The sequence below is a fragment of the Myiozetetes cayanensis genome, unplaced genomic scaffold (assembly GCF_022539395.1).
Source record: "Myiozetetes cayanensis isolate MyiCay16 unplaced genomic scaffold, myiCay2020 scf10, whole genome shotgun sequence".
NCBI lineage: Eukaryota > Metazoa > Chordata > Aves > Passeriformes > Tyrannidae > Myiozetetes > Myiozetetes cayanensis.
This window is the reverse complement of record NW_026086605.1, coordinates 29,657,629-29,682,656: the sequence shown is the minus strand read 5'-3', so window position 1 is coordinate 29,682,656 and position 25,028 is coordinate 29,657,629. Positions and strand designations below refer to the sequence as shown.

The 25,028-nt window shown below is 39.3% G+C and overlaps 1 protein-coding gene across 3 annotated transcripts in view; it reads right to left on the bottom strand.

The window, feature by feature from the left end:
• BICC1 (BicC family RNA binding protein 1) overlaps positions 1 to 25,028 on the bottom strand; it is a 101,420-nt gene that overhangs the window by 31,421 nt on the left and 44,971 nt on the right. For 2 of the 3 annotated variants that reach the window (XM_050340676.1, XM_050340684.1), the window contains exon 3: positions 22,154 to 22,223. In XM_050340676.1, the coding sequence (XP_050196633.1) occupies positions 22,154 to 22,223 (70 nt within the window). Of the gene's footprint in view, positions 1 to 2,925; positions 3,086 to 22,153; positions 22,224 to 25,028 lie in introns of those variants that run through there. The other variant, XM_050340691.1, reaches the window with a different exon arrangement.

The following is a 25,028-nucleotide window of genomic DNA, read 5'->3' as shown; positions in this document are numbered from 1 at the left end:
TTGTCTAGTACTGATAGTACAGATAAGCATAAACTCACCCACCCTCCAGTCAGTATTGACACTGATCCAAGTGGCCACAGCACCTGCACACAGCCCTAACTGGGATGAAAACACCCATTGGACAAGGCCAAGCAATTCCCACAGAACTGGCTCTTGCTGTGACTGGGGCCACAACAATGCCACTTGTGTGCAGGTGACGTTATATCATTCTCCAGCCCTGAGGAACACAGGGTTTGATACCTAATTTTACTGGGGGGAAAAAAAAAATCCACCCCCTTTTTTTTAAGCTTCCGAATAAACTGGAAGCATACTTTATATAAATCTAGAGATGGAGCAAAGAATAGGTGCTTACCTGGAATAAAGGAATGAGATGCCAAAGTCCTGCAAAATATTTGTAAACACAGAACTCTGGGCTCTAATGCTTTAAATACAAGTGTAGTAGCAGACACTGGAAAAGATTTTGGCTCATAAGAAACAACACTATTAGTGTCTTGTGAAGTGTTAAAAACTGTATAATAATTTATCTTTTCAATTTCAAAGGGCAGTATATTTATCCTTAAGAATAGAAAAGAAAATGTTAATTTTAAGAAGTTTCCCCCCCCCCCCCTTCTCCAGAATGGAGACATATTTACATAGAATAGAAAGCTAAAGCTATACAACAGAAAATGATGGAGATTCTTCTCAACAGCCCTCATTTGCCAGACTCCTGCTTTCAAGTGGTCTTTTATTGCTCCTATCCTCAAATTCCTCACCCCACACTTTGGCAGGGTTTCCTCTCCTCAGTCTTTGTCCAAAGCTACACCAGCAAGCCTCCAGCTTTCTTGCTACTATTGTGTGCAAAACTCCAGTAAACAAAACAAAACTCCTCCAAGCAAAGATATGTTTGTGCCAGCGCGAATGCATCTACACTAACTTTTGCCAGGCCAGAAGGATTTCAAATAATTAAGCCATTTAGCTGCGTAGGCCCCTCCTGGTTACATTTAATGCCTGGGCCAGCTCTTCAGACCACAGCTATGCATCCAGCTTGTTTACAGGGTGAGCAGCCTTGACTTAAGTAACACAAATACCACTGCTCTAAAAATAGCCAGACAACTGGGCAACACCAGGGCAGATGACAGTCATTCTTAATCAGTGGCTGATTAGGATCTGAATAGCCCAAGAGTATGGCTGAACTTGAGCCATTCAAACAAAAACAAAGAGACCCAGCATTTTTAACGGACAGGCTAGGAAAATATCTACCCCAAAAATTACCAGCAAAACCACAGTAAGCTATATGGGAAGTTCAAATAAAAAGAGAATGCCAAGTGAACCCATGGAAGATGGTGGTTTCTCAGCTGAAAGGGCAAGTACATTAGTCACCCTACTAGAAGAAGATTAAACATAAGTCTATAAAACAAGTGCATTAAGCAAAAATGCCAAGTAAGGCTTCCTGTTAATATGGGGGGGAAAAGCATAATTGAATTGAAACAATTTATTTAATGCTTTTAAATAAATTAGGAAATACTGTGTGTACAGTTGGAGAAGTCGATATTCACTGACCCAACTAGATGGATTGGTAATAGCCAAGAGAGACTTGATACAGGCTCAAACTATTGCCATGGAGAAGAAACACTAAGGCTAAAAGCATTCAGCAAATGCTCACGGGTACATGCAAAGTAACTCGATAGAATAATGAAGTAAATTCATCGCTTGGGCACTTGTTGCTGTTGGTTTATCAGTTTAAAAGAATCCTCACCCTCTCTCCAATGCCCCTCAGTGCACTCACTTCACCTCCCAGGATCTAAACCACAGAAGAAAAAAGGTACTCGTGCATTAAGGCAGAGCACAATGAAGCATTTCCCACTGCAGGCTCCTGAGTATCCTCAGATATCACTCAACAACCTAGTTTTGGTTGTTTCTCGTTTGGGACTTGTCTTTATTCATTTATTTATTTATTTTATTATTTTTTTAGTTGAAATTAGACCTCAGCATCATCATGTCTGAGCGAGATTTCAACTGGCTAACTTGGGCACAATCAAAAGCCTACCCAAAGCATCATGAAACTCAGCATGGGCTGCAAACAATTAACAGTGTCTTCAGAGTAGACATATCCTGAGGGTCAGGGCATTCTAGGGGATCTGTTTGTTGTGGACAAACAACTGATTATGAAATGTCCCTGGGAAGAGCTGCTGTCTATATGTTCACAAACAGTTGAAAGACTCTTTGTCTTCTCAGAACTTTTTGACTCTTAACTTTCCCACTTACTGGCATCTAGCTCCAAACCGTCTTTAGAGGAATTTCTGCTCAACTCTGAACATGAGAATGAGACTGAGAAAAAGTAAATACCTATTGCACTGCTCCTGCCACAGCTCCAGGGAAAGCAGTTTACACACAACCCCTTCAATGCTTTCACAGTTTGGTCGCTGCTCTTCAATCACCTGAGGAGCATTAACTAGGAGAGCATTGCTTTTCAACCCTGCCCTGCAGCAACTGTACGATGTGAAGCCTTCAATCCCCCCCTCACTCCTCTTAAAACACACATATACATACACAGGCAGACATACACAGATAGTCACAAAGCAGAGACTGAGTAAAGACACTGACCTCATGCACACAGAAACACAAAGAAATGCTGTGCAACCTCTGGTGGAGACCAGAGCAAAGAATCTCGTTTCTCAAAGATTTCAGTGTAGCTTAAAAGAAAACTTCAAAATCTCCAACAGGTTTCTTTACATAAAATGGTTCCTTAGAGTGAAATATCTGTCTGATGTACCCTCACAAACAAAACGAGATGCACTTGTACATCAAATCGTAGCTGAAGCCCACATTTGGGTCTCTTAGCAGCCTTGAAACAGTCCAGCAGAACAGTGAAAATTCATCTTCAGAATGCCCAGAATTAAGTAAAATTAGCCAGAAACATCAGATAAGCTTTAAAAAACAGATTACCTGCACCTATGTTTGGAGAAATAAACTACTGATGACTGGATTTCGGACCAGTGACAGAAGTTGAAAAGACTTCTCTTAAAGCACAAGTAAAGAGGTAAGACAAGGAAGAGGTAACAGATCTTATGGCAATTTAAACAGAAAAGTGACCAGATCTGAAGGGGAAGACCAAGGTGGAGGAGAAGAAAACCTGAAAAGAAGAAATAAGAATGAATTAATTGTAGTCACCCAGAGACTCCATTTGATTTACACAATTTCAGTTTCTTACCACCACAATTAGCTCAAATTCCTTATTTTACTTTTTCTAAAAAAAGGCATTAGGGACATTTGTAAATGCAGTCAGCCACCAAAAGGCACACAACATGCTGCCATTCTGCTACTGCTTGGGCAGTTGCTCTCTAGCCTTAGCCTAAGCAGCCACCCAAAAAAGCAAGGCAATCTCTCAGCAGGACATGAAGTCTGTTATGTCTTGTTTTTTTTTCAGCATGGAACCAATGAATTCACACTTCATTACTTAAATGTCTGTTGCCATTGTATCTCAAAGCATAAACACAGAATCACAATCCCTGGGAAAGAAAATAAGAAATAAAGGGAAGAAAATAAGTATAGTATTATAAGACCAACAGAGGACAAACAACCCACAACGTTCCTATCAAAAGTAACACCATTATGTCTTCACGGCACACAAACTCATACTCAGGATTACAATTTTGATGCATAAGCCATGAGATAATTTTAGTTCCTTACACCAACACTCTCAACAACGTCATTGTGACTGCGTTTTGCTAAATAAAACCCCTAATCTGACTGGTAAGCCTATATGCCCGCCTCAGGCCCAGCCTTCTTTGCAGGGCTCCCACACCCAAAGCCAACTACACTCCCTTTACACCTTCCTGCTCCCTGGTTGCTGGACCTTTTAGTGTCTTATTGTTCCAACTGACTGCACTGTGTGAGCTGGTTTTGATGTGGTCGCTGGGAAACGTTAATTCTGGGGCTGGAACAGGAGGATGTAGTGAGTCTTCAGTCAAGACAAGTGCACTGACATACACCTGGGTGAACAGGACAAAAAAGTCTGCCCTCTTGAGAACAGGATGAAATGAAATGTTATCAGAAATATAGAAACAGCTGGTTCTCAACAGGACATCAGACATCTGGTGACTAAAGACAAAGGCAGCTAATACAATATTTTTGTTCATCACAAATGCTTTATTACTTGCTCTGCTTTAGTACCACACTGTGAAATGAATTCTCCCCAGAAAAGTTCTCCTCTCCTGGATTATTATACTTTCAGGGATTATTTCAACTGTATTCCTGATGAACAGCTAGGGATTTTTGTTTGTGCTTTTCGTTACTTCTAAATAAAGAGAAAAATCACAAGTCCAATAAAGAAACACCTCAGCAGTGCTCTTGAGAGCTAACCAAGTAGCAACAGCTACACAAAGTACATGGTGATTCCTATTTCAAGTCACAGCAAGGCAGTATCCGATCATGCACTGTGAGCTCTAACAGAACTTTTCCTACTCATCTTGAAGACATTATTGACAGCACTTACTTTTTCTTACTTTATAATAAAGTAAGACCTGCGTACATAGAAAGGTCTTATTGCTCATAAATCCTAGTGACCAAGTATCTGCACCAGCTGCCCGGGGGGTGTCAGGGCACAGAGATGTGACAGAGACAGGCATGACAAGGACTCACAGCAGCACAACAAGGAGGTTTTCTTACAGCACTGACAACTCACTAAAACCCTAGTCTAACATTGCACAGTAATACTGATTTAATGGCTTATTAGGCTCTGATGAAGGGGAATTCCAATACAAGCAGATCATACTCACTTCTTATTTTTTCTTTCCATGTACCAGATACAATTTATGTTACTTACAACAGGTCGGTACTAAACAAGAAAAACCTCCTCAGCCCTTTTTGTGAAGATGTAAGAGGGCAGTCATTTTCACTGAGATACAAAGGTCATTGCCACATCCATTCCATCTCTACATTTTGGGCTTGAAATCTGAAACATCCATACGTATTTAAAGTTACAATAATAGTAAGTGTATGAAATTTGACTTGAAAGTTGCTATGTTTGTTATCAAGTAGTTTCTGCCATTCATTGAACAAGATGATTTCTTTTATTAATTTTTAAAAGCACAAGGTGAATGTTTTTTTTACAGCCAGTATGGCAGTGTTCTAGTTTCTCCCATGCATCACTGCTGTGCAGGCCGTGGTCCCAAGGTAGAAAAAAGCAAATAGGCAGATAAGGGGAAATAGTGTTTCTACCTTCCTTCTGACCCCTCTTGTGATGCACCTAATCAACAAAAAGATTGGCCATTTGGTGACAACTATTTCTAACTATTAAAACCTTCCAAATGCTTTTATACAAACAATTTCTTGCGTGAACACTGAATCACACATTCTAAGCATGCAATAATCCACCATTTCTTGGCTTTTAGCATGGCAATATTCATATGGCACTGTGACAGCTGTGTATCTTACATTAAAAAGGTTATTCTTCACAGATATTTAACTACTTTCTCCAGCATGACTCCCAGATTGCAGCTGACCTGGGAAGAGCACCTTCAGCTCCTGAAGGACAGTGACCTGCTCAAAAAGCTTCTGCTTTTCTTTTTAGGGAAGGGTTCATAGCAAATAAACAACTCTCTGCCTACCCTGTTTCACTGCAAGGGTAATTTCTTTGTGATATGCTGGAAAAAAAGCAAGAAACAAACAAAAAACACCAAACACCTCAAAGATGTCCAGTGTTGCTTTTTAAATCAGGAAACCATTCCTGAGCCGTTCTCAGATCAATTTTCTCTGCATCACTTTTGTCCATCAGTCTCTCCCCAGTATTAGACCAAGAGCAAAACTCACCTCTGGGAAATTAATCAGCTGTTGAGCATCTCTGTGAGGTGAATTTCAGCAGCCATTCTGATAAATTGCTTTTCGTGTCCCAGAAATTGAGTTTATACAGAAGGATGGGAATCAGAGGAAACACTATCTCCCTCTCCAGCTTGCATGCAAATGTAGTGCAGAGCACACTGCAACTTACCTGCTAATGGCTAGAAGCTCCTGAAAATCCAAACCTATGCATCAACTAATTCCAGTTTCCACTGTAAGATTGTGACAAATTTGTACTCTCAAGTAATTTAATTACAGCAATAAGAGTTTATATTACTGCATTCCAGAGCTTGAAAATTCAGTTTTTACTGCAGTTACTGCCAAGCACTCTGACTGGATGTTAAGCCCCTTGATAATTCCCTTCATATTACAACTGTGTTTGTATTTTGCCTCTCCCTTATCTGCCCAAGTATGAGCAAACTGCTATTCTTCACAGAAAGCACAGCAAGTCCTGATTAAACACAGAAAAGCCCCAAAATCTTGTTCATGCTCTTCCTACAGAAATGAACAAAGTTCAAATCACACTTTTATAAGTGTACTTTCAAGTACAATGCACATCTGCTGGCTCCTGAGCTACCTAGAATTCGTTTCCTTAAAATATTCACCAGTGTCACCATAAATGTATTTTATCTTCCCCTGAGACAACACAAATGAATGGTTTTATAGCTCTATGCAGAAACAGCACTCATGGCTGCAGTGGGCTCACACACACCCCGGAGCACAGAGACACTGAGAGCCAACAACAAACGACACAAAAGACTCAAGCAAATGTGACTTTAAAAGCTTTCTCGGTTGTCACCTACACTGCATGCAAAGGGCGAGAATTAATGGATGGGTCTGGTTTCTGAAGTGGCTCGTGTAAATAACTCCAGCAAATGAGGGATTTGCTGCCAGCTGCTGGCACAAGGGATGCTGTGGATCTGTGCGTGTCTAACTGCTGAGATCCAAGGGAATCGACACGAACTCCTGCGGCCAAGTTTCAAATGCCCTGGGATGGTCTCTTCTGTCCATTTATTTATTGCAAAACAGGGAGGAGTCATCTCTGCCTGGGTCAGCTGCTCCAGAAACAAAAGAAATAAACGAACTTGGGATCTGAACACAACGGTTCTTTAATTTTTAAAGTACACAATTATAGGGTTTGGGGGAATTTTTCTTCAGAACATAAGAAACAGTACACACTGTCAGTTTCTCATTTACAGAAAACGTTAATAAAAACCAGATGGAGCTCATAACACAGCAACTGCAATACATGCTGTAATTAATCTGGCATTCCAAACAATAAACACAATGTCAGCAAGAGACTCACTTTAAATCTAAGTCAATTATGGATTGATTGCCTCAGCAACACATTACAGAAAATATTTACCATTTACACACTTGTGTTAGGGTAAGCAATCATTAAACTGCAACAAGTAGTCTGTAGGTTAATTAGGAAGCTTGGCAGTGAGTACCTAAGGTGACTACTTGGAGAACTATTAAAACTACAAAGATTTTTTCCCTCAATATATTCACAAGCCAAACACCCTAAACACAGAAAACAGCAGAAGTTTTCCAGCTTTGCATCTCACCCTAAGGGTAGCAGCCACTCACCAAAGACTGGATAATTTGTGTGCGTGCATTTCTGGTGCCAAAATAAGCAAATACTGTCACTCATGGCAAGTTACAAAAAAAAAAAAACTAGACTAGAAGATACAAACTTGGGTCCCCTGCCATCCACTGGCAAAACTGGCTAGGACACCACAGCATTCACCACTCGCTTTTAAACACCCAGGCACTGCTAATGGCAGAGTACTGGTTGTGAAATAACAGAACTACACATGGTTGAGTTTGTGGCAGGAACTTCAAACCAAGCAAAAAAAAAAAGCTAAAATATTCTGCAGAGTCTCACCTGGGAGCAATGTGCCCCCCCCCACACACACACACTCTGCCCCAGAACCGACTCTCCCCCCAGTTCTTGCCCACATCTTTGCCCTGCCAGCAGAGGAGAACAGAACAGCAAAGGACACCCCTTGCAGGCACAGATACAGGAACTGCAATTTGGGCACTCAAATCTAAGCTAACAGATGTTCCTTTTCAGCGGTTACTGATGTTGGCAATGAGTGGGGTTAAAGTTTTATTTACGAAAAATACAAAAGAGGAAGAAGCAGAAAATATGCAAAAAATAAAAAAACCCTTGTCTGCCATTCTAGATTGGGGGAAAAGAGTAGGAAAAAAAAAAAGAGTTAGTTTCTTAAAATGTCTTCCTTTGGACTGATATACTACTTACACAGCTAAGTAGTAATCTTTAATGAGTCAGCTGATTAAAAGCATAACCAATTTTGTCATAAGCTCTTTTATCTTTGTCTGGCATTTCACCCATAATTCTTCTCTATAGTAATTTCTTTCATTTTTTTGTTTTGTTTTTTTTCCAAACCCCTCACTCTGGAATCAACTCTAACTTTACTTACAGAATCCAAAAATCTGCTCCCCTCCCTAGTGCACCACTGAGGCTTTTCTAAAGGGATTCCTTCTTGCAGCATCCCTCAGTAAGCATCTGAATTGGGATCAATTCTTTTTTTAAGAAGTCTCATAAGTGAAGGACAGAGCTATTACAGGTGATCATTTAAGCCCCCTTTGAGGCAGGATCCAGTACATTAGAGCACTGTTGATAACTATTTAATCTGTCCTGAAAAATCTCCACTAGTAGAGACTCCAAAGCCTATGCAACTTACTGCAATAATTATCTTTGTCCTCCAAGAGGAATCTCTAAGACAAACATTTGCTTTTAATCCTGGCCTAAATAGACACTGACAACAATCACCTCTTTCCTATACTCACATACCCTTTTTGTTAGTTATATATAACATCACATTTTTTAAAAAGTCTTCCCAATTTGTGTTTTCAAGTGTCTCCTTTGCTTTCCCCTGGATTGTCTCCAAATTGAGAATCAGCACTGATAACTGGTATGATTTCACAGATGAAACCTCAGCTGTACTAAGCTGCACAAGATGGATATTTCTGTATGTTATTTACAAGCCAGTTTGTTTTATTCTGGGATACAGCATCACACTCCAGTGCACCTTTTCTCTGTTGTACACCATGAAGTTTAAACCCCTTGAATACTGTTCACCTGAGGTTTCTTCTCCAAGCAGCCTGTACTGAGTTGCCATTACTGAGTTGTTACTCATTTTGCATTGTTTCTTCAATTTGTTTTGAGTGTAAATTGTGTTCTGTCAACTCGATGCCGTTTGCCAATTTTACAAATACCTCTTATCTCACTAGTTAGCATTCAGTGAAAAAGCTGCACAGTTTGGGACAGAACATGAGAATATCACAGAATGATTTGGGCTGGAAGGGACCTTACAGATCATCTCATTCCTGCCATGGGCAGAGACACCTTCCAATAATCAGGTTGTACAAGAAGTCCCATCCAATCTGGCTTTGAACATTTCCAGGGATGAGGCATCTACAGCTCCTCTGGGCAACCTAATGTCTAACAGAAAGAAAGATGCTACATTCCTATCACTTTGAGGATAGAAAGTCACTGGACTTGCCTTAAGTTTCAGACAAATCTCCTGCAAGCAGAATACAAACCAACAAATACTGCACCCAAGTAGACACTTTCTGTGGGTACTTTCTGCTCACAGAGAGCAAACACTCATTCTGACTGCTCAGATTTCTTTGAAGTGACCCAATGTACATCTGTAAGCAAGTCAGTTCACCTCTGTAATCCTCCACATGGCCGTACCCAGAGGCAGATGAGCTCAGCTGCTCACTGCCCTCACTGCGAGAGAAACAGGAGAGAACTACACACAGGAGTGCATTTTGCACATGAACAGCGTCACAGAACTACAAATTTCCTGACAGAAATCTCAGTGGGAGTTGTTGGGCACTCCAGTATTTGAAGCAAGTTCCACAAAACATATCCGTGAAGCCCAACATTTTCTCAGCTTACTTTCTTGGCTATTGCTCTCCTCCAGGGTTGTGAAATCAGTAAGTTTACATTATTTGTCATTGCACTGGACACAAATCCAATAAGCTGGATGAAAGTTCCACTCAAAATTAATCCTTTTTATTGCCATCTTGGTTTACTTGCACACGTTCTGGTTCGTGATTTTTTTTTTAGTAGAAATTGCCAATATCCTCAACTCCCATGGCCGAGAAACTAATGTTTTACATTCCCAGTTTTTTAAATCATACTGATGTTTTGATGCAAGAAAAAAAGACATCTGTTAAATGTCTAACAAATGGAAACTGCAGTCATCAAAAATCACCTCTTTGTGGAAGCTGCACAAAGACATTAGGTGAGAAAAGTGACATGTTAGGTATTTAACCACTGGTCTAGGACGGGAATGGAAGTACACATCAATACAGCAGGTGCTTACCAGCTTTCACCCAGGATATTCATCAAGGAAGAACCTCAGAATTGTGTGTAACTTTCAGTACTAGGATATGTATTTGAAGTTCATGAACACCTATGAAACCAGGGCTGGAATCCTCCTCTCCACTTTTTGGTACACACATTTTCACCCGGCCCTGCTGTGACATCATCTTCCCACCTCCCATCTGTCTTCCTACTATCTTGACATCATCTTTGTCCTCAACTCATTATTCTAATCCTTCAGAATCCTCATCTCTTTAGGACTCTCACTCTAACCTCATGTTTCCTGCCATTTGTTTGCTGAACCAGATCTACCTCTTCCCAACTGTCTTCAATTTCTTCATCAGCCTCTCATTTCCTTTCCGTGTCTGTCATTTCCCCTGTTTCACCTCATTCCCAACTTTTTCCCTTTCCCACAGCTTTCCTCCCATTAAAAAGAGCTCGTTTGCCTTTTCCTTTGACAGGAGTTAAGACAGGGAGCACAGGTTGCCAACAGTCCCTGGTTGATGCACGCTGCCAGATGGTGTTGGTCTCACCAGTTAAACTAAACCAATCCCACAGCCCCGGTGCTGCCACACAGCCACAACTACCAGTTAGCAACAAGCATTTGCCATAAAATAACATTTTTCTAAGTGCTAGAAATCTGGAAAAAAATGCAAAAAACTCACAGGAACACACTAGTTATGCCCTAGATTTTGTTCTCTTTAGATCTGACCTGCTTTACAGGAAATGTTAGTCCTGCCAAATAATCGAGGAATGAAATGACTGGGACAGTTCATACAAAGTTAAGTTTGTAGAGATGAAAAGCTTAAATTACAGCTATTTTTTTCAGATATTCCCTCCTACTCCTACTCCAAAATATCATACGATTCAAATTATAGTTTCCAGAGGAAGTAATTAAAGATACTGGAACTTCCATCAATGATGGTTTTGTATGTTTGCACTCGATCTTTGGCACAGACTCAGTCTATATTTAGAATGCAAACTATAAGGAATGTTTGGAAACCAAACAGCTACAAACCAACCCAAGGATTTAATTTATAATATGAGATTTGCAGAGATAGGATAACACTCACATACACTGCAATACTAGGGAGTTTATAGCATTTGCACAGGTTTTGAGAGAGGAATGCAGTCCCCAGCCCTTCCTGCAAGTGCTGCTGTCCACAGGAAAGCTGGGGGCACCAGGTGAGACACCATCTCTCTTTGGGCAAGGCTGGTCTTTGGAAGGCACCTACAGAAATACTGTATCAAGAAACTCAAAAGACTACACAATTTTTTTGTCAGCTATAGAATATCACACATTAGGTATTATTCCTTCAAAGTAGTGTTCTCCCCAGTAACATCTATGGGCCTATGATTTCTTTTCCCCTCCAAGCTGTGACAAGACCCTGAAGTAGATTTCTGCTGCATATCAGAGTTTCTCTGTGCTTTTGAAAGCTGGAGGGTTCTGGCCCTCCTCCACTCAAGCCATTTTAGTTCCAAATCAAAACAAAAATTTAAATCACGTTTACTAACCTAACACATCAGTGCCATTCCCTGACCAGTGCTTAATGTATAACTGATGTGTTTAAGTTGGCACATTCAGTTTTCAGTGTTATGGTCCAATGTCTGCATACAATCACATTAGATGGGCATCAAGGACTTCTCAACATCCCTTGAAACCTTCAAACCACGGTGATGTAAACACAGAAACAGGAGTACATTATATTTAAAAAATGGTGAAACATGACACTTGATCTTTCTCCTGATGATGCAGGATGTTACAAATTTTCACAATCTTATTTCTTTTGAAAATGCATATTTGATTTACAACAGCCCAAGATCAAGTCAGATAAACCAGTTTTAAGCAATTCAGAAGACACAAATCAGAATCCATCATAATTAGAGAACGGAATAAAATAATCAAGCAAGTATTTCTCCATCTTTAAACAACTTTCCAAACAAAGCTGTTCTGCACTTCATATTATTTAACTATTCCATTTTGTTTCACCTACATTGCACGATTAAAAAAGAAAAAAAAAGATGTCCCATTTATCAAGTTAATTAATTTTTACCTATGGGGAAATGCAAAATAGCATTAGCTTTGCTGTAGAAAGGTCAAGCAGAAAAATAAGTTTAATGCCATTCGAAGGAACTGAAGGAGTTTTTCTTTTTCTAAGGAAACTTGGAGCTTACTAGATCTTGTACCAGATCTGACTGAAATTTTATTTTATGAAGCAACTGTAGAGATAAGGAATTATCTTCCCACCCCCCAAATCCTGTCAGCATTTTCAAGAAACATTACAGAGCACCCTTTATATCTCCTGGCATGGGTAACTTTCAATTCCATTGCAGAAACATATGTGCAACTCAGCTACTTCTAAGATAGGAGCAAAATGTGGTTCTTTTTAAAAAAAAATCTACTTATATACACAGTTATCAGCTGGACAATTGCATAACAGGGTGAATCTTTTTTCCTGGTTTTAGTGAGGTCAAATAAAAGCTGCAAAGGAATTTTGCTGCCCACAGAGAGACCTGACACAGAATACCCAAACCAATGGTTCTGTTGTCATGGGCACCAACAAGGAAAAGGCGTCCAAATGCCAAGATTTTTGAGAAGACCTTCACTGAGCTGGTACAAAGTCAGATCCACAAGTTTATACCTTGGGAACCAAAACCAAACAGCTCTAGGAAAAATTCTGCTGACAAAAGAGCCCTGGCCTCAAAGCACCAGTGGCCCCAAATGCCCCCTCTGTCTGTGGGCTGAACACCAGGGCATGCCAGGCTGGAGGGCTGGGCTGCCTAGCAGGTAGCTATGGAGGCACAGGCACAGCCCCTAAGCACGCAGCAAGGCAAGGCAGATAAGACCACAACTGTGCTGTTTACCAGCTCTGAGAACAGCTCTGCCTCCCCTGATTTTGTTTCCGACAGGAGCAGCTACTACTCTTGCCTCCCCCTGTGCTTGGAAAATGCACAGACTGCACCTTTATGGTTACTGACAGCTTATGGGATAAGGCTGTCCTAGGGTGTGTGATCAGAAACTACTGTGCCTACTGCTCTTACAAGAGCTTGTCTCAAACTGATGCACCAGGATCCTGTTTCCACTTAGAGATTGGGGAAGGCACACATGAAGTGACTTCAAAGGTTCATCTTTCTGCTGCTCTCTGTGCATGCAGGTGAAGAGCTCCTCTCCTCCGAGAACAGGTGCCCACAGCAGAGGCATCAAATCATCACCTCCATTCACCTTACTGGATCAGTCACTCACAGGGCACTGTTTCCTCACCTGGAAAGGCGGGGATCCACCAACAGGGGAAGGCACCCAACAGCGCCATGAGAGCCTAAACCCACCCTTGGATCAGCAGCAGCAACAGAGCTGCTGGCACAGTCCCGGCTGGTGTGCAGTACACTGCTTTCCCTGTAAGAAGCAGCATGACACTGGGCACACTTGAGCCTGTATTTCCATTGATCTGCACACTGCAATCAGTGCTGAGAGTAAATAAATTAAAACTTGATCATGAACCAAATAGAGAAGTTATCTCTGTTTGTAAGTGCTTAAGCATCGAGGCACTTCAGTGCCCTCTCTTCTGCATCCTTAAAGACCACAGAACAGGTTGTGGTTGTTCAGGAAAGGACATCACCCCATAGGTTTTTGGTTCCTACCAAGACTCAGGGTCCAGCCTTGCAGGACAGTTGGCACAATTTTCAAAAACATCTTAGTGGAAGAGAAGCTCAAGTTTGTCCAAAAATGCCATGAACCACTGCAGGTCTCCAAGGACCTGATTAATTTTCCCCACCATCTTCTTTTAATTTGGAGCTTAAGGCTCTAAGCCTTAATTAAGTGGCTATTCATAGCACTCAATTTAAAGGAAGGAAAATTAGTTGATATATCCCACATTCACTCTCTTCCATTTTATCTGGGTTTTTTTGGGTTTTTTGGTTGTTTTTTTTTTCTCCTGGTTATTGTAACTAGAAACATCACACAGAGATGAAAGTAGGTTAAGAGCAGGAGGTGACCAAAACTATGAAAATCTACTGTTACTTGTTTCATTAAGAAGTCTGAACCATTTGATAGTTCTGTGATGTTCTCAAGTGGGGCTGACTCAGCATTTAAGACTGATGTGCAAAATAAAACTCAATGCATTATTACATTTAGAGAAACACAAACCATCCATTCCTTTTAAAGTAATTTATGGTAAAGAGCATTTTTCTTCAAGATTGATACGTCAGTGACACAGATAAGTACTGGGAAGCGTAACAAGCAATTCCAGTACATAAAGCTCTGTTTTGCATTATTCACTAGATCCTTTTTATGAAGTTTCAGAGGTTATATATGGCTATGAATTAAGAGATTGCCATTTTAGAAGTGAAACTATAGGAGGGCTTGCAAAATGTAAATCCTTATAGCATACAACTTGCATGGGCATACTCGTTACAGAAGTAGCAGGATTCACTTTTATATTCAAAAAATTAAGATAATATCAGGTGTAATTAAGAAAAGCAGCCTTTGTAAGCAAATTTTTCCATGCAACTTCAACCATTTCTGAAATATACGACCTTTAATTTCTTCGGAAAACAAACACTGCATTTATTAATTATCCTTGCTGAGCTTGAATTCAGTAATTCAAACACAAAAGCTGATATTATACTCCCTAACTTGCACAAACAGCACACATAGCCAGGTTAACCCAACAGGATCAACTAAAGTTTAACACAGAACCAAAACAAGTTTGATTTTTTTAATCTTGTCATTTCTAAAAACATTTTATACATGAATTAAAAAAAAACAACACACAAACCAAAACAACAAACAGCCAAAAAACCCACAAAAACCCACAACACCTTCCCGCCACCCAAAGCAGCCCATATAAACAAGCAATTCCTTCTTACATTCACTTCTGTGAACACTTTCAGAAATTATTTTATGATATTGTACCATTATTGATAATGTAACTATTACTGAAAGCAACACTCAGGGACAGAGTTTATTACAGAAGAGCTCTTGGTGTTTAAACCAGCGGGTCTGCATACCCCTGTACTTGGTTCTGGTTTGTAGAGATGTTGTGGGGTTTATTTGCCTTTTTTTGTGATGAGTTTTTGGTTTCTTGAGGCAGATTTTTTTTTTTAATCCAAAAATCCAAACTAATGGGGAACTACACCTCTATGGCTACAATCACAATGAGAAGGCAAAGATCTTGGAGCTCAGCAAAGATAATTAATAGATGCTGTGTTGCCCATAATTGCAGTTTTTTCCACAATACAGCTAGTTCCAAATTACTTTTTAACAAAATTAAAATCAGGCATGATATATATGCATTGTGAAAAAGGAAAGAAAACCACCAATCTCTTGAGCCCAGAAAAATTAAGTCATTTAAGGAAAACACAGGACTAAAAAGCTGCATTATGGCTGCAATTATATTAAGCAGGGATAATATGTCTATGTATAAAGACTCAGAAAATGAAAGCACTGAAGACTCAAAAAATAAAGCAACCCTAAGAGTCATCACTCTATAGAGAATCAATTGAACTATTATGTTTGGAAAAGACCTCCAGGGTCATCCAGTCCAACCTCTGACTGAACAGTACCTTGTGAACTAAACCAGAGCACCAAGTGCCACATTTACCTGCTTCCTGAATACTCCCAAGGATGGCAACTCCAACACTTCGCTGTTCCAAGGCTTAACCACTCTTTCAGTGAAGATATTTACATACACACATTTACAGCACAGCATTACCTATTTAGGAGTTACACAAGACAAAGAAGCAAATGGCCTAAACTATTACGCAATTTTTGGTGACTTTTATTCTTGTTTGACTAAACTCAGACTTGGCCAATTTCTTGGGGAACGTTTCAGGTTATATAACTGCACTTTCCAAACATGCCAGCCTCTGAAGTACACCAAGCCACATGGTATTTAGAAGAAAATTAAGTGTGTAACTTAAAGTTCAGTAGAACAGACCAAAGCCCTTTCAGCATTTCAGCAACCCCAGAGATAATTGAAAGCAGAGACATCTACTCATTTCTTTAGGCTTTGCATTTATTACAAAACATCATCAATGCAATGAGACAGAATCTCCTGAAGCAAGAGTCCAAAACCACTTTATGCCACACAGGCATTTTTATTCTACTTCAAGTTTCTCAACTGCTGCCTCATTGGAGTTCATTGCTTTGCTTAGGGGTGTTTTGGTTTGGTGGGGTTTTTAGGGTAGAGGGTTTTTATTGGCTGGTTTTTTTGGGGGAGTGGGGGAATCTAGAGCCCTCTAGACACACTAGAAGAGGTGACAGTGCTGTTTAAAGCTCACACAACTCCTACAAGACAGTACTGTGCAGGGTTACTAACTCCTCCATTAGCACTGATATTTTATAATAAAATAATGGGTTTGAACACTGAGCATTGACAAAGTCCTATTTGCATCCATTCATACACTGAAACAATCTGAGGTGTCACCCACAGGATTTTTTGCACTGTGTTTCACTGAAATTTCTGTGTGTGAGACTCCTTTGCACAAATGTGGGAGCCAGACCAGTTCCAATACCAAGAGCCACGCTGCACACAGGGATGCACTCATGTTTTAGGAAGTGGTATCATTTCCATGGAGCACGTGTGTAAGTGATGAAGTGCCTGCACAGGGGACACTGAACTGGCAAGCACAACAACACTGAGCTGCTCACGTGTTAACCAATTGTACATTTTACTGTAAGAAATTTAGCACTGAAAAGAGTTTGCACTCTTCTCAAAAAAAGATTGCACTGATAAACTGAATTGGGAAAACTAAATATGTCTGAAGAGGAAAAAATAAATTATCTGAAAAGCATAAAATCAGATGTGAGATTTATCAGAAAACCTGGTGGCAAAAGAGGAAATAACCTGGCACTGTATTTGCACACTTTCATAAGGAAGCATCACCTGACTTTGCAGTTCTTTCTTCTCTCCCTCCCTATTTCATCTGAAAATACAACCTTCAGCTTTTATTACAATACTGGGAAATGACTGAAAGTTGATTTAAAGGTCTGAAGCAATACATATTTTAGCTTACTCCTCATATCTAAAGCAGTAACTTGCATCCAAGTTTGGCCTTGAATTGACCACACAGTGACAGTTCTGTTTTAACAAAAAAATCAACCTCTAGCTTTTATCATAATGCTCAAAGTGCTAAACAACACTCCAATAAACGGGAGCAGTGTTTTACTAATTTGGTTGAAGTCTCTCTGTAGAATTATTTGCCTCAAATTTAGTATTATATAGTAATAGTACACAATGCTAACTTCATTGTGCAGAATACCTCTGCAGTTTTAGATGCAAAGCATAAAATACTGGAATCTGTTTGCAAGATAATTTACAAAAGGCAAAATTTAAGGAAAAAGTGTGGAAACAAATTGCCAGGCAATGAATGTCAGCAGTGCTCAGTTCTAGTTATTGCTGCCTTCTTTCCAATGCCTTTATTACCACTGTTTCCTCCTGCTATTCTCCTTGGATATAAATTTGACATGCTTTGTACTTGACTTGAATTTGAGATTTGCTAATGAAAAATAGCATGTAGTTAATGCTTTGACAACAGAATCAAGTTTAAATTTTAAAAAAATTATTAAAAAACATTGAAAGAATAAGCAAAAAGAAAAATCAGGTGAGGAAGAAGTAAAGACACCAAATATGGACTAGACTTTTACTAACCAACTAAAAATGCATCATTAATGAGAGGAAAAACAAAAACAAACAAAAAGCAAAATAAACCCCTCAAAAAATAGAAACGGCAAATGAAAGGTGAAATAAAATAAGAGCAGTTCAAGAGAGAAGGAAAAGAAATAAGTTGGTAACTTAAACAGATGACATGGATAAAGAGCTGGATACTAATCTGAAGAATATGGAAGGAGAGTGAAAATATGGGAATAACAGCAAATAAAAAAGAGCACGAGAAATCCTTTTCTAAAGTGAATGGTGAAAGAAACCCCAGAGTTATCCCTGCTCTGTAAGTTCAATTTACTTTGCATTTCCCTTTACAGCTTTTTTAACTTCTCAAAATATTCCCTGCTCCAACTCTCTCAACGACTTCCTGCATAGAGCCACTAAGGTTTCAGGAGCTGATGTGATTTCTGTGCTGGTTGTTCTCCAAGTGCTATTCCAAGGCTGTCTGTGCTCTGAGCACACACATGTCCTGTAACTTCTTTACACCGTTGAAATACCAAGGGACACAGATTTAAAAATAAAAAGTAGTACAAAATATGAGTGAAATATGAACTCCCATTTACCCATTTTCATGAAGAACACCTTAAATTACCATCAAAGGCACTGCTGGTGAGTAACAAGATGTTCACCTGCTCCCAATGCATTCAGCATTACAGGTTCATAAAAACGTGGTGAAACAAACTGAGGATACACTGAAGGTTAAGGCAAATGTACAAAGAACTCCCCCTCTCCAACAATAAAAAAAATTATCCATGTTTAGTTTTACACCAACCTGGTCCCCCCCATAAGCACCAGTGACAGCACAGCAGAAAGGGCTGGACAAGAACAACACGACAGGTCAGTATTTTGGGAAGGAAGAGAGAGAAAAAAAACAACATTAGCTTATGCCTGTCTGGAAAGTGTTTGTGGAACTACAGCATCTGACCATTTAGGATTTGGCAATCTACTGATACTTTTATACCACTGAGTAAATCTTTAAAAGACAATTAATTAACAGCACTCCTAAGGAACAGTAACTATAACAGAGTGAAAAAGTCTGTTGAGAGCAGAAGTTACTGTCTCAGCTTGATCTTTAACTCGTTTCACTACAGAAGACCTCAAACCTCCAGACCAGGAGGTTTTGGTACACCCTGAACTCTACAGCCCCCAGTGCAAAGCAGAGCAAACCGTACCAATGCCCATTCTATCATTACTGATGGACAGGAATCACTCATGAAAGGCTTTAAATTGTTCACTTCCCTCTCTAAATCTTAATGTTATGGGATTTCTTTGTCAACCTGAACAAATGGTTTGTTTTAAGATGCTACTGGAAGATTTATATCTGCCTGTGTTTTGTAAACATTTATTTCAAAACACTTTAACCCTCCTCACCCCTCATCACTAGAGCAAGACTTCAGCATATGGTGTTCATTAAAACCAGGAAATTCCTATTTGGCTCTTATGAAACCGTTTAGAGTAGATAATTGTTTGTTGGTTTACTTTAAAAAATTCTAGTTTTGCAAAGACCTATTTCATAAATTTCACACTAAACAATAAATTTTAATTGGTCAAATTTTAAATCCTGTATTTGTGAAATCCCGACATTAGTCTTTTACCGTTAAAAAAAAATCAAATATTTATCAAGTGTAAATTATAGATTTAAAAGTTGTAATCCATATGACACAGAAATGAAACAATTGGACAACTCATAGGTCCTCTACTCTTAGTGCTTCAGCTTCATCATAGCATTTTTTTTCCCCTACAAAATCACAAAAGGATTCTGGGTCTTGTGCAGAACCGAATCTTCATCACCTTGCTGAACCTTACTTACACCTTGTCTGCAAATTTCAATACCTTTGTGTTTCAGTTCCAAAGAAAACATATAGTCTGTCCTCACTCATTTAGTATCAATGTTGTCAAATTAAAAAAAAACCTGACAACAGCAGTGAGAAGAGCACGGAGTGTTTCATGACACTAAACAACATCGCAGAAACAAAAGCAGAACTAGATGTGTTTTCCTCATGATTGTTTTTCCCCTATACTGGGAGGAGAGCTGTGAATGACCAAAGGCCACAACACACACCCACAGAAAGTGAAGCTGCAAGGCTGTGTGAAAAATCTGATATGGCTGGGGTACAAGGCTGTCCATCCATCCCTGACTGCTTCTCCCTTGCTGGATGACTCAGGCACTCAGCTCCCAGCCAAGGGGACAGGGAAGGAGCATGTTCTGAGTTCAAGCCCCAGGAGGGGACAAATGACGGCCAGTTATTTGCTGCAGACTCTCCTCTCAATCACAAAATGTCATTATGTGAAGCTAGACTATGCTAAACACTTGGAATATTTTCCCCTATATAAACAGCCGCTGTAGCTGCAAATGGAAAGTTAGAGAACTGCAAACAACTGGTACCAAGTGTAAACAGAACATGGAAGCTACACTTTATTTCACAAGAAATAGAAAACTTTAGGTTAAGGGGTTCTTCATGCACATACTGTAATTTACTATCTTAGGTGTATATATACACAATTTAGCAGACCAAAGATAGCCAGAGAGTACAAGTCTTAACTCTGGAGCCACCCTGAAATCCACAGGCATTTGAAACACCTCTTTTAATAGCAGAGCATATTGCTAAACTGTCTAGTTTGCAGCCCATCACTATCTGAAGTTTCTTCTGGCATTCAGACTTTCCAGGATAATCATTCCCACTGAGATACCCTCAGTATGCCCAGTTGTATTATGTGTTCCTATCTTTCAATTTGCAGTTTTATTATCAGCTTATAACTCTTAGCTGTTTTATTTCCCTTGGTATTCAAATTCATTCCATATAGTGATAGAGCTCCACTGCATAATCTTCTACTTGAGATCACTAATAAAGAGGTTATATCAATCTACTTAAAAAGCTGCATCTCCAAGTACCAATAAAAAAACAAACCCTAGACAACACCTCTCTTACACCTCTTTTCATGGCCTTTCCATCCACCTCTCATCTTCAGAATTAAGCTCACTTAAATTTGGGGGGAAAAAAAGGTGCAGTACAATTTTACTACTTCTTTTCTCCCCTCAAAAGAAAAACAAACTCTCGTGCCTCTGTTCCCTGGGGAGCTTTAGCTGTGCCTCAGTTCACAGCATCTCACGCAGAGTATGCAGAGCACCACAGGCAGAACACAGCTTCGTACTGACTACATTAATAATGTTAATAAAACTGTTAATAATGTTCCACACATTAATGCATACATATCATCTTCATCTTTTCCAGTCTGAATTCCTTCCCCATTTTTCCCCAAGTAAGTGAGAATTTTTTTTTTTCCATGCAAGTGTGTGTGGGGAGACTTAAATCAATTTGGACTTCAACACCACATGGCAAAGTACCTCAGAGACTGAATCTCACTTTACACCATAAAAATGTTATTAGTCCTGCACCTTTCTAAAGAGATCCTTTTTTTTCTTTCTTCCCATAAGACCTTCATTTACAGAGGTTGTTAGCCCTCATCTCCACCTACACATTCTAAATATAAGGCACAGAAATTATTTGCTCTCCACTTTCTTGGGTTTTAATGTGTATCATCCTGACCAGAAGTACAGGCAAAGTTAAGAATCACCCCCAATTTCATTTCTTCAAGCAGGAGAGAAATGAAGTGTTACTTTCACTGAGTCACAGCTATGATTCGTTAGGAACAGAACAAGGCAGATCATTTCAAAAGGAGATGTCCCAGACTGTGTACTCAGTTCGCACTAACAGGCTGGACTTCCAAAAGAAGCCTAATTTAAAACACATAATACTGGTCATTCCTAAGAAACAACTCCAACTCAGGTTTCTTAAAGAAACCAAAAAGGCATGCAGGCTGTCTCTGTCAGGGACACAATGAGTATTTATTGTTCTGCTGGGCTTGACCAACACACATCTTTGTACTCTACAGAAACAAACAAAAACCACCACAGAACACCCGCTAATTTGCAATGTTACCAGAACAACTGACTTTGGCTGCTGTAAAATAAGGAAGCTGTTCCAATTAGATGCAGAATTATACAGCAGAAAGCTGTATAATTCTATTTTTGTGTTTATTTTTATAATTCTATGTTTAGCACATGCTAAATACACTAAATGCAATAGTATTGATAATAGGGTACTCGTAGAACTACAAACTCCTTAGAATGGGTTTGTATATAAAATACCTACATAAAGCCAAGAAACATCAACATCAAATTTCTATAAAAAATGTAAATATTTCAGGTGTCCAGTACTGATATGGTGATTCTAAAATTAAACTTCTTTATCCTGCGGTTTTACCACTCTAACAACTAAACCCACCCCATAAAAAGAACAAGCTAAAATACCTTTTTTCGACTTCGCTCCAATCTTCAACTTGGATGGCCAAGCAATCTGTGTATTTGTTTCTTCCATAATCTGTCAAAAAGAAAGCAGCTATGAAAAATTAAGTTTTTATTGTTCTTCTACAAAGTCATGTTTGTTTTTAAAAAAAAAAATGTTCCCCATTTTTAAGTTTGTTGGCTATTATTATAACTAGCACAAGCCATTAACTGTTTTTCTGGTTTCCTTGAGAATTTTTGTCTGTTAATAAGCAGGGCTGATCACTCAAAAGAATTCCAAAAAGCAAATCCAAGATGCTCAGCAGTTTCCACAAAGTTCAAATGACTGCTGCTACCGACAGCATCACCACATTCATCTCAGGGAGAAATTCCAACCTCTACAATTCAACAGAAAATATTTCTTTAGTTACCTTAACACAGTTTTTAAGTAAAGTCTAACAAATTTAAATTGAGTCCTTTTGAGTCTCCCTAAGCCAAGATATATCAATTTGCCTCACCTTTACCCAGAAGCAGCTTTTCATTATAAACTTACCCAGACTTCACAATTTTTTATGACTTCAGTTTAGCAGGTCAGAGTGGACATTTGACAGCATTTATTATGACACAGTGTACAACCTATCTGTACATGTCTAACCAGCCAACAAGGAAAAACCCTACACACACTCCCTCCTACTTTGAGAGCCATGCAGTCTGGCTCAGAGTTGACACTCATTCTGTTGCTGCCTTCTTTCAGTGAAGGTCACCACTCTCTTATGGGCACATTATACTGCAGCTCCTGCTGGCAGTCACAGCACTTCACTAACCCTTCTAGTGGTGAGACAGGAGAAGGAACTGCAGGACACCAAAGACTTCATGTATATGACTTGAAATCCGGCTCCAAGGAGCTCTGGGCACGTCTACAGAGACTGAAGACCTTCTCTTTTATCTTGTGATGTCATCATCAAGCATGGTGAGATCATACCTCTCATCATGAGATAATGACAACAATTAAAATGTCAAAATAATTAGAAAAACCACTTCCCAGACAAAAGCTGGGACATAAAGAAAATAGCTACAATACCAGTAAATTTTCCATAACAATGCAATTCAGAACTAAGGCAGATTTCTCTAACAGTTCAATTCTTATCTTCTACATCCAAATCCCCAGGACACCACAACAACTTCCAGATTAGTACGCCATGTGGAAAAACTGAAAGTGTCAGCCAGACTTCATTATACTATATTTTTGGTTTCAGCAACTATGGGATAATAAGTTACAGCTGAAATAAAACATTTCCAGGAGGGTGAAATTCATCAGCAACATACATATTACTTTTCACAGTTTTTCAATCCAGATGTTAAAAAAGCTGTTTCAAAGAATTGACTTGTCTCTGACAGAAGGCTTTGGGCCAGGATTAGTCTTGATTGTGCAACAGGCAATGAAATACACAGAAAATTGGAAAGCATAAGCTAAAAGGAGAAGAGAGATGCTAAAACAAAGAATGGTGCAGGAGTGAGTTAAAGAAGATCCAACATAAAAGGAACCACAAGAGAGGAGACAGAAATGGAATGAATGTCATGCAAGGCAAGTGTTACATCCCATCAGTCAATAAAGTTAGGACAGAAGTCTCCAAAAGAAATTAAATCCTCCCCATTTCTGATGTTAAACTAAAATAAAATGAAATGAAAGCCCACAACTTCAGAGATGCACATTCTGGGGACATATGAGAGAGATGCATGTGAGATCTTCAAAGGAAAAGTAGTCTGACTGGCAGCCACTGAGATTTGGCCACCTAATATCCTTAAGCTCTTTGTAGAAAGTAATGCTAAAAATCACCACATTAGACCAAAGAGGCAACTCAGTCTGGTCACTACAAAGACAAATTCATCTCCTGTTTTAGACAGGCAAAAAAAAAATTCTGGCTGCATCTAAAGTAACTGCATTTACTGAAGTATCAAAATGCTCAGAGTGCGTGTTGGTTTTCAGCTCCAAGTTGTAACCTTTATGATAAATCAGGGCTTTCATAGGAACCCTTAAGAACTACACTGCTTACTTTTTAAGCTATTATAGTATTTAAGTTATTATGTATTGTATTTATTGTAACAGCAGGAGCGTCACAAAGCTCTAGGTAACAAGGAACCAAGTTTTTACTAGAGCAGTTAAACTTGAAAGTGAAGATCATGTTGAAAACTGCATCAACTTTTTGTTCTGTTTTACCATTCCAACCCAGGCACATTTAAGTGCCAAGATTTTTTTATTTTTTTTTCCCCCTGAAACAAATTTGGAATCATTCCATGAAAACCTCAACATTGCATGTTGCAATGGGAACAGCTTCATTAGTGAAAACTGGGTGTTATGCCACATGTCCTGATAACAGCAGTTATCAAATGAACAAAACAAGACAACTCACAAGTGCTATAGCTGCTGTAATACATGCATTCCAGTTGTATAACCACTTCAGTTACATAACAGATAAAGAAAATTCAGCCTGGGGATGACTCAGAGTTCATCATCTCCGCAGGACTGCATCTCTGCTTAGGCTTCCCTTATTTTCATCTAAAATAAGTGATGGGGTGAGCACTAACCAGTACTTTCCTTCACCTTGACGGATCAACTGACCAGAGGGAACAGGCGTATTTGGCAGCAAGGTTTAATGCCCCTAGCAAATAATCTCAGGTTTCTTCTTAAAATGAGGGAACCCTAAGAAATTGTCTTTCTACAACTTCCCTTTCCCCCAGAGAAACTGTAGTGTTTAGGAGCAGAATTAAGTAAGCTGTTCTCAGTGAAGAACAAAACCGAAGATGACAAGACATGGAAGACACCAACAAAACAAGTAAGGCTATACCCTGACAAAACTGGCCCTAATTGAAAATTATTTGCCTTCAAAAAAAAAAAAAAAAA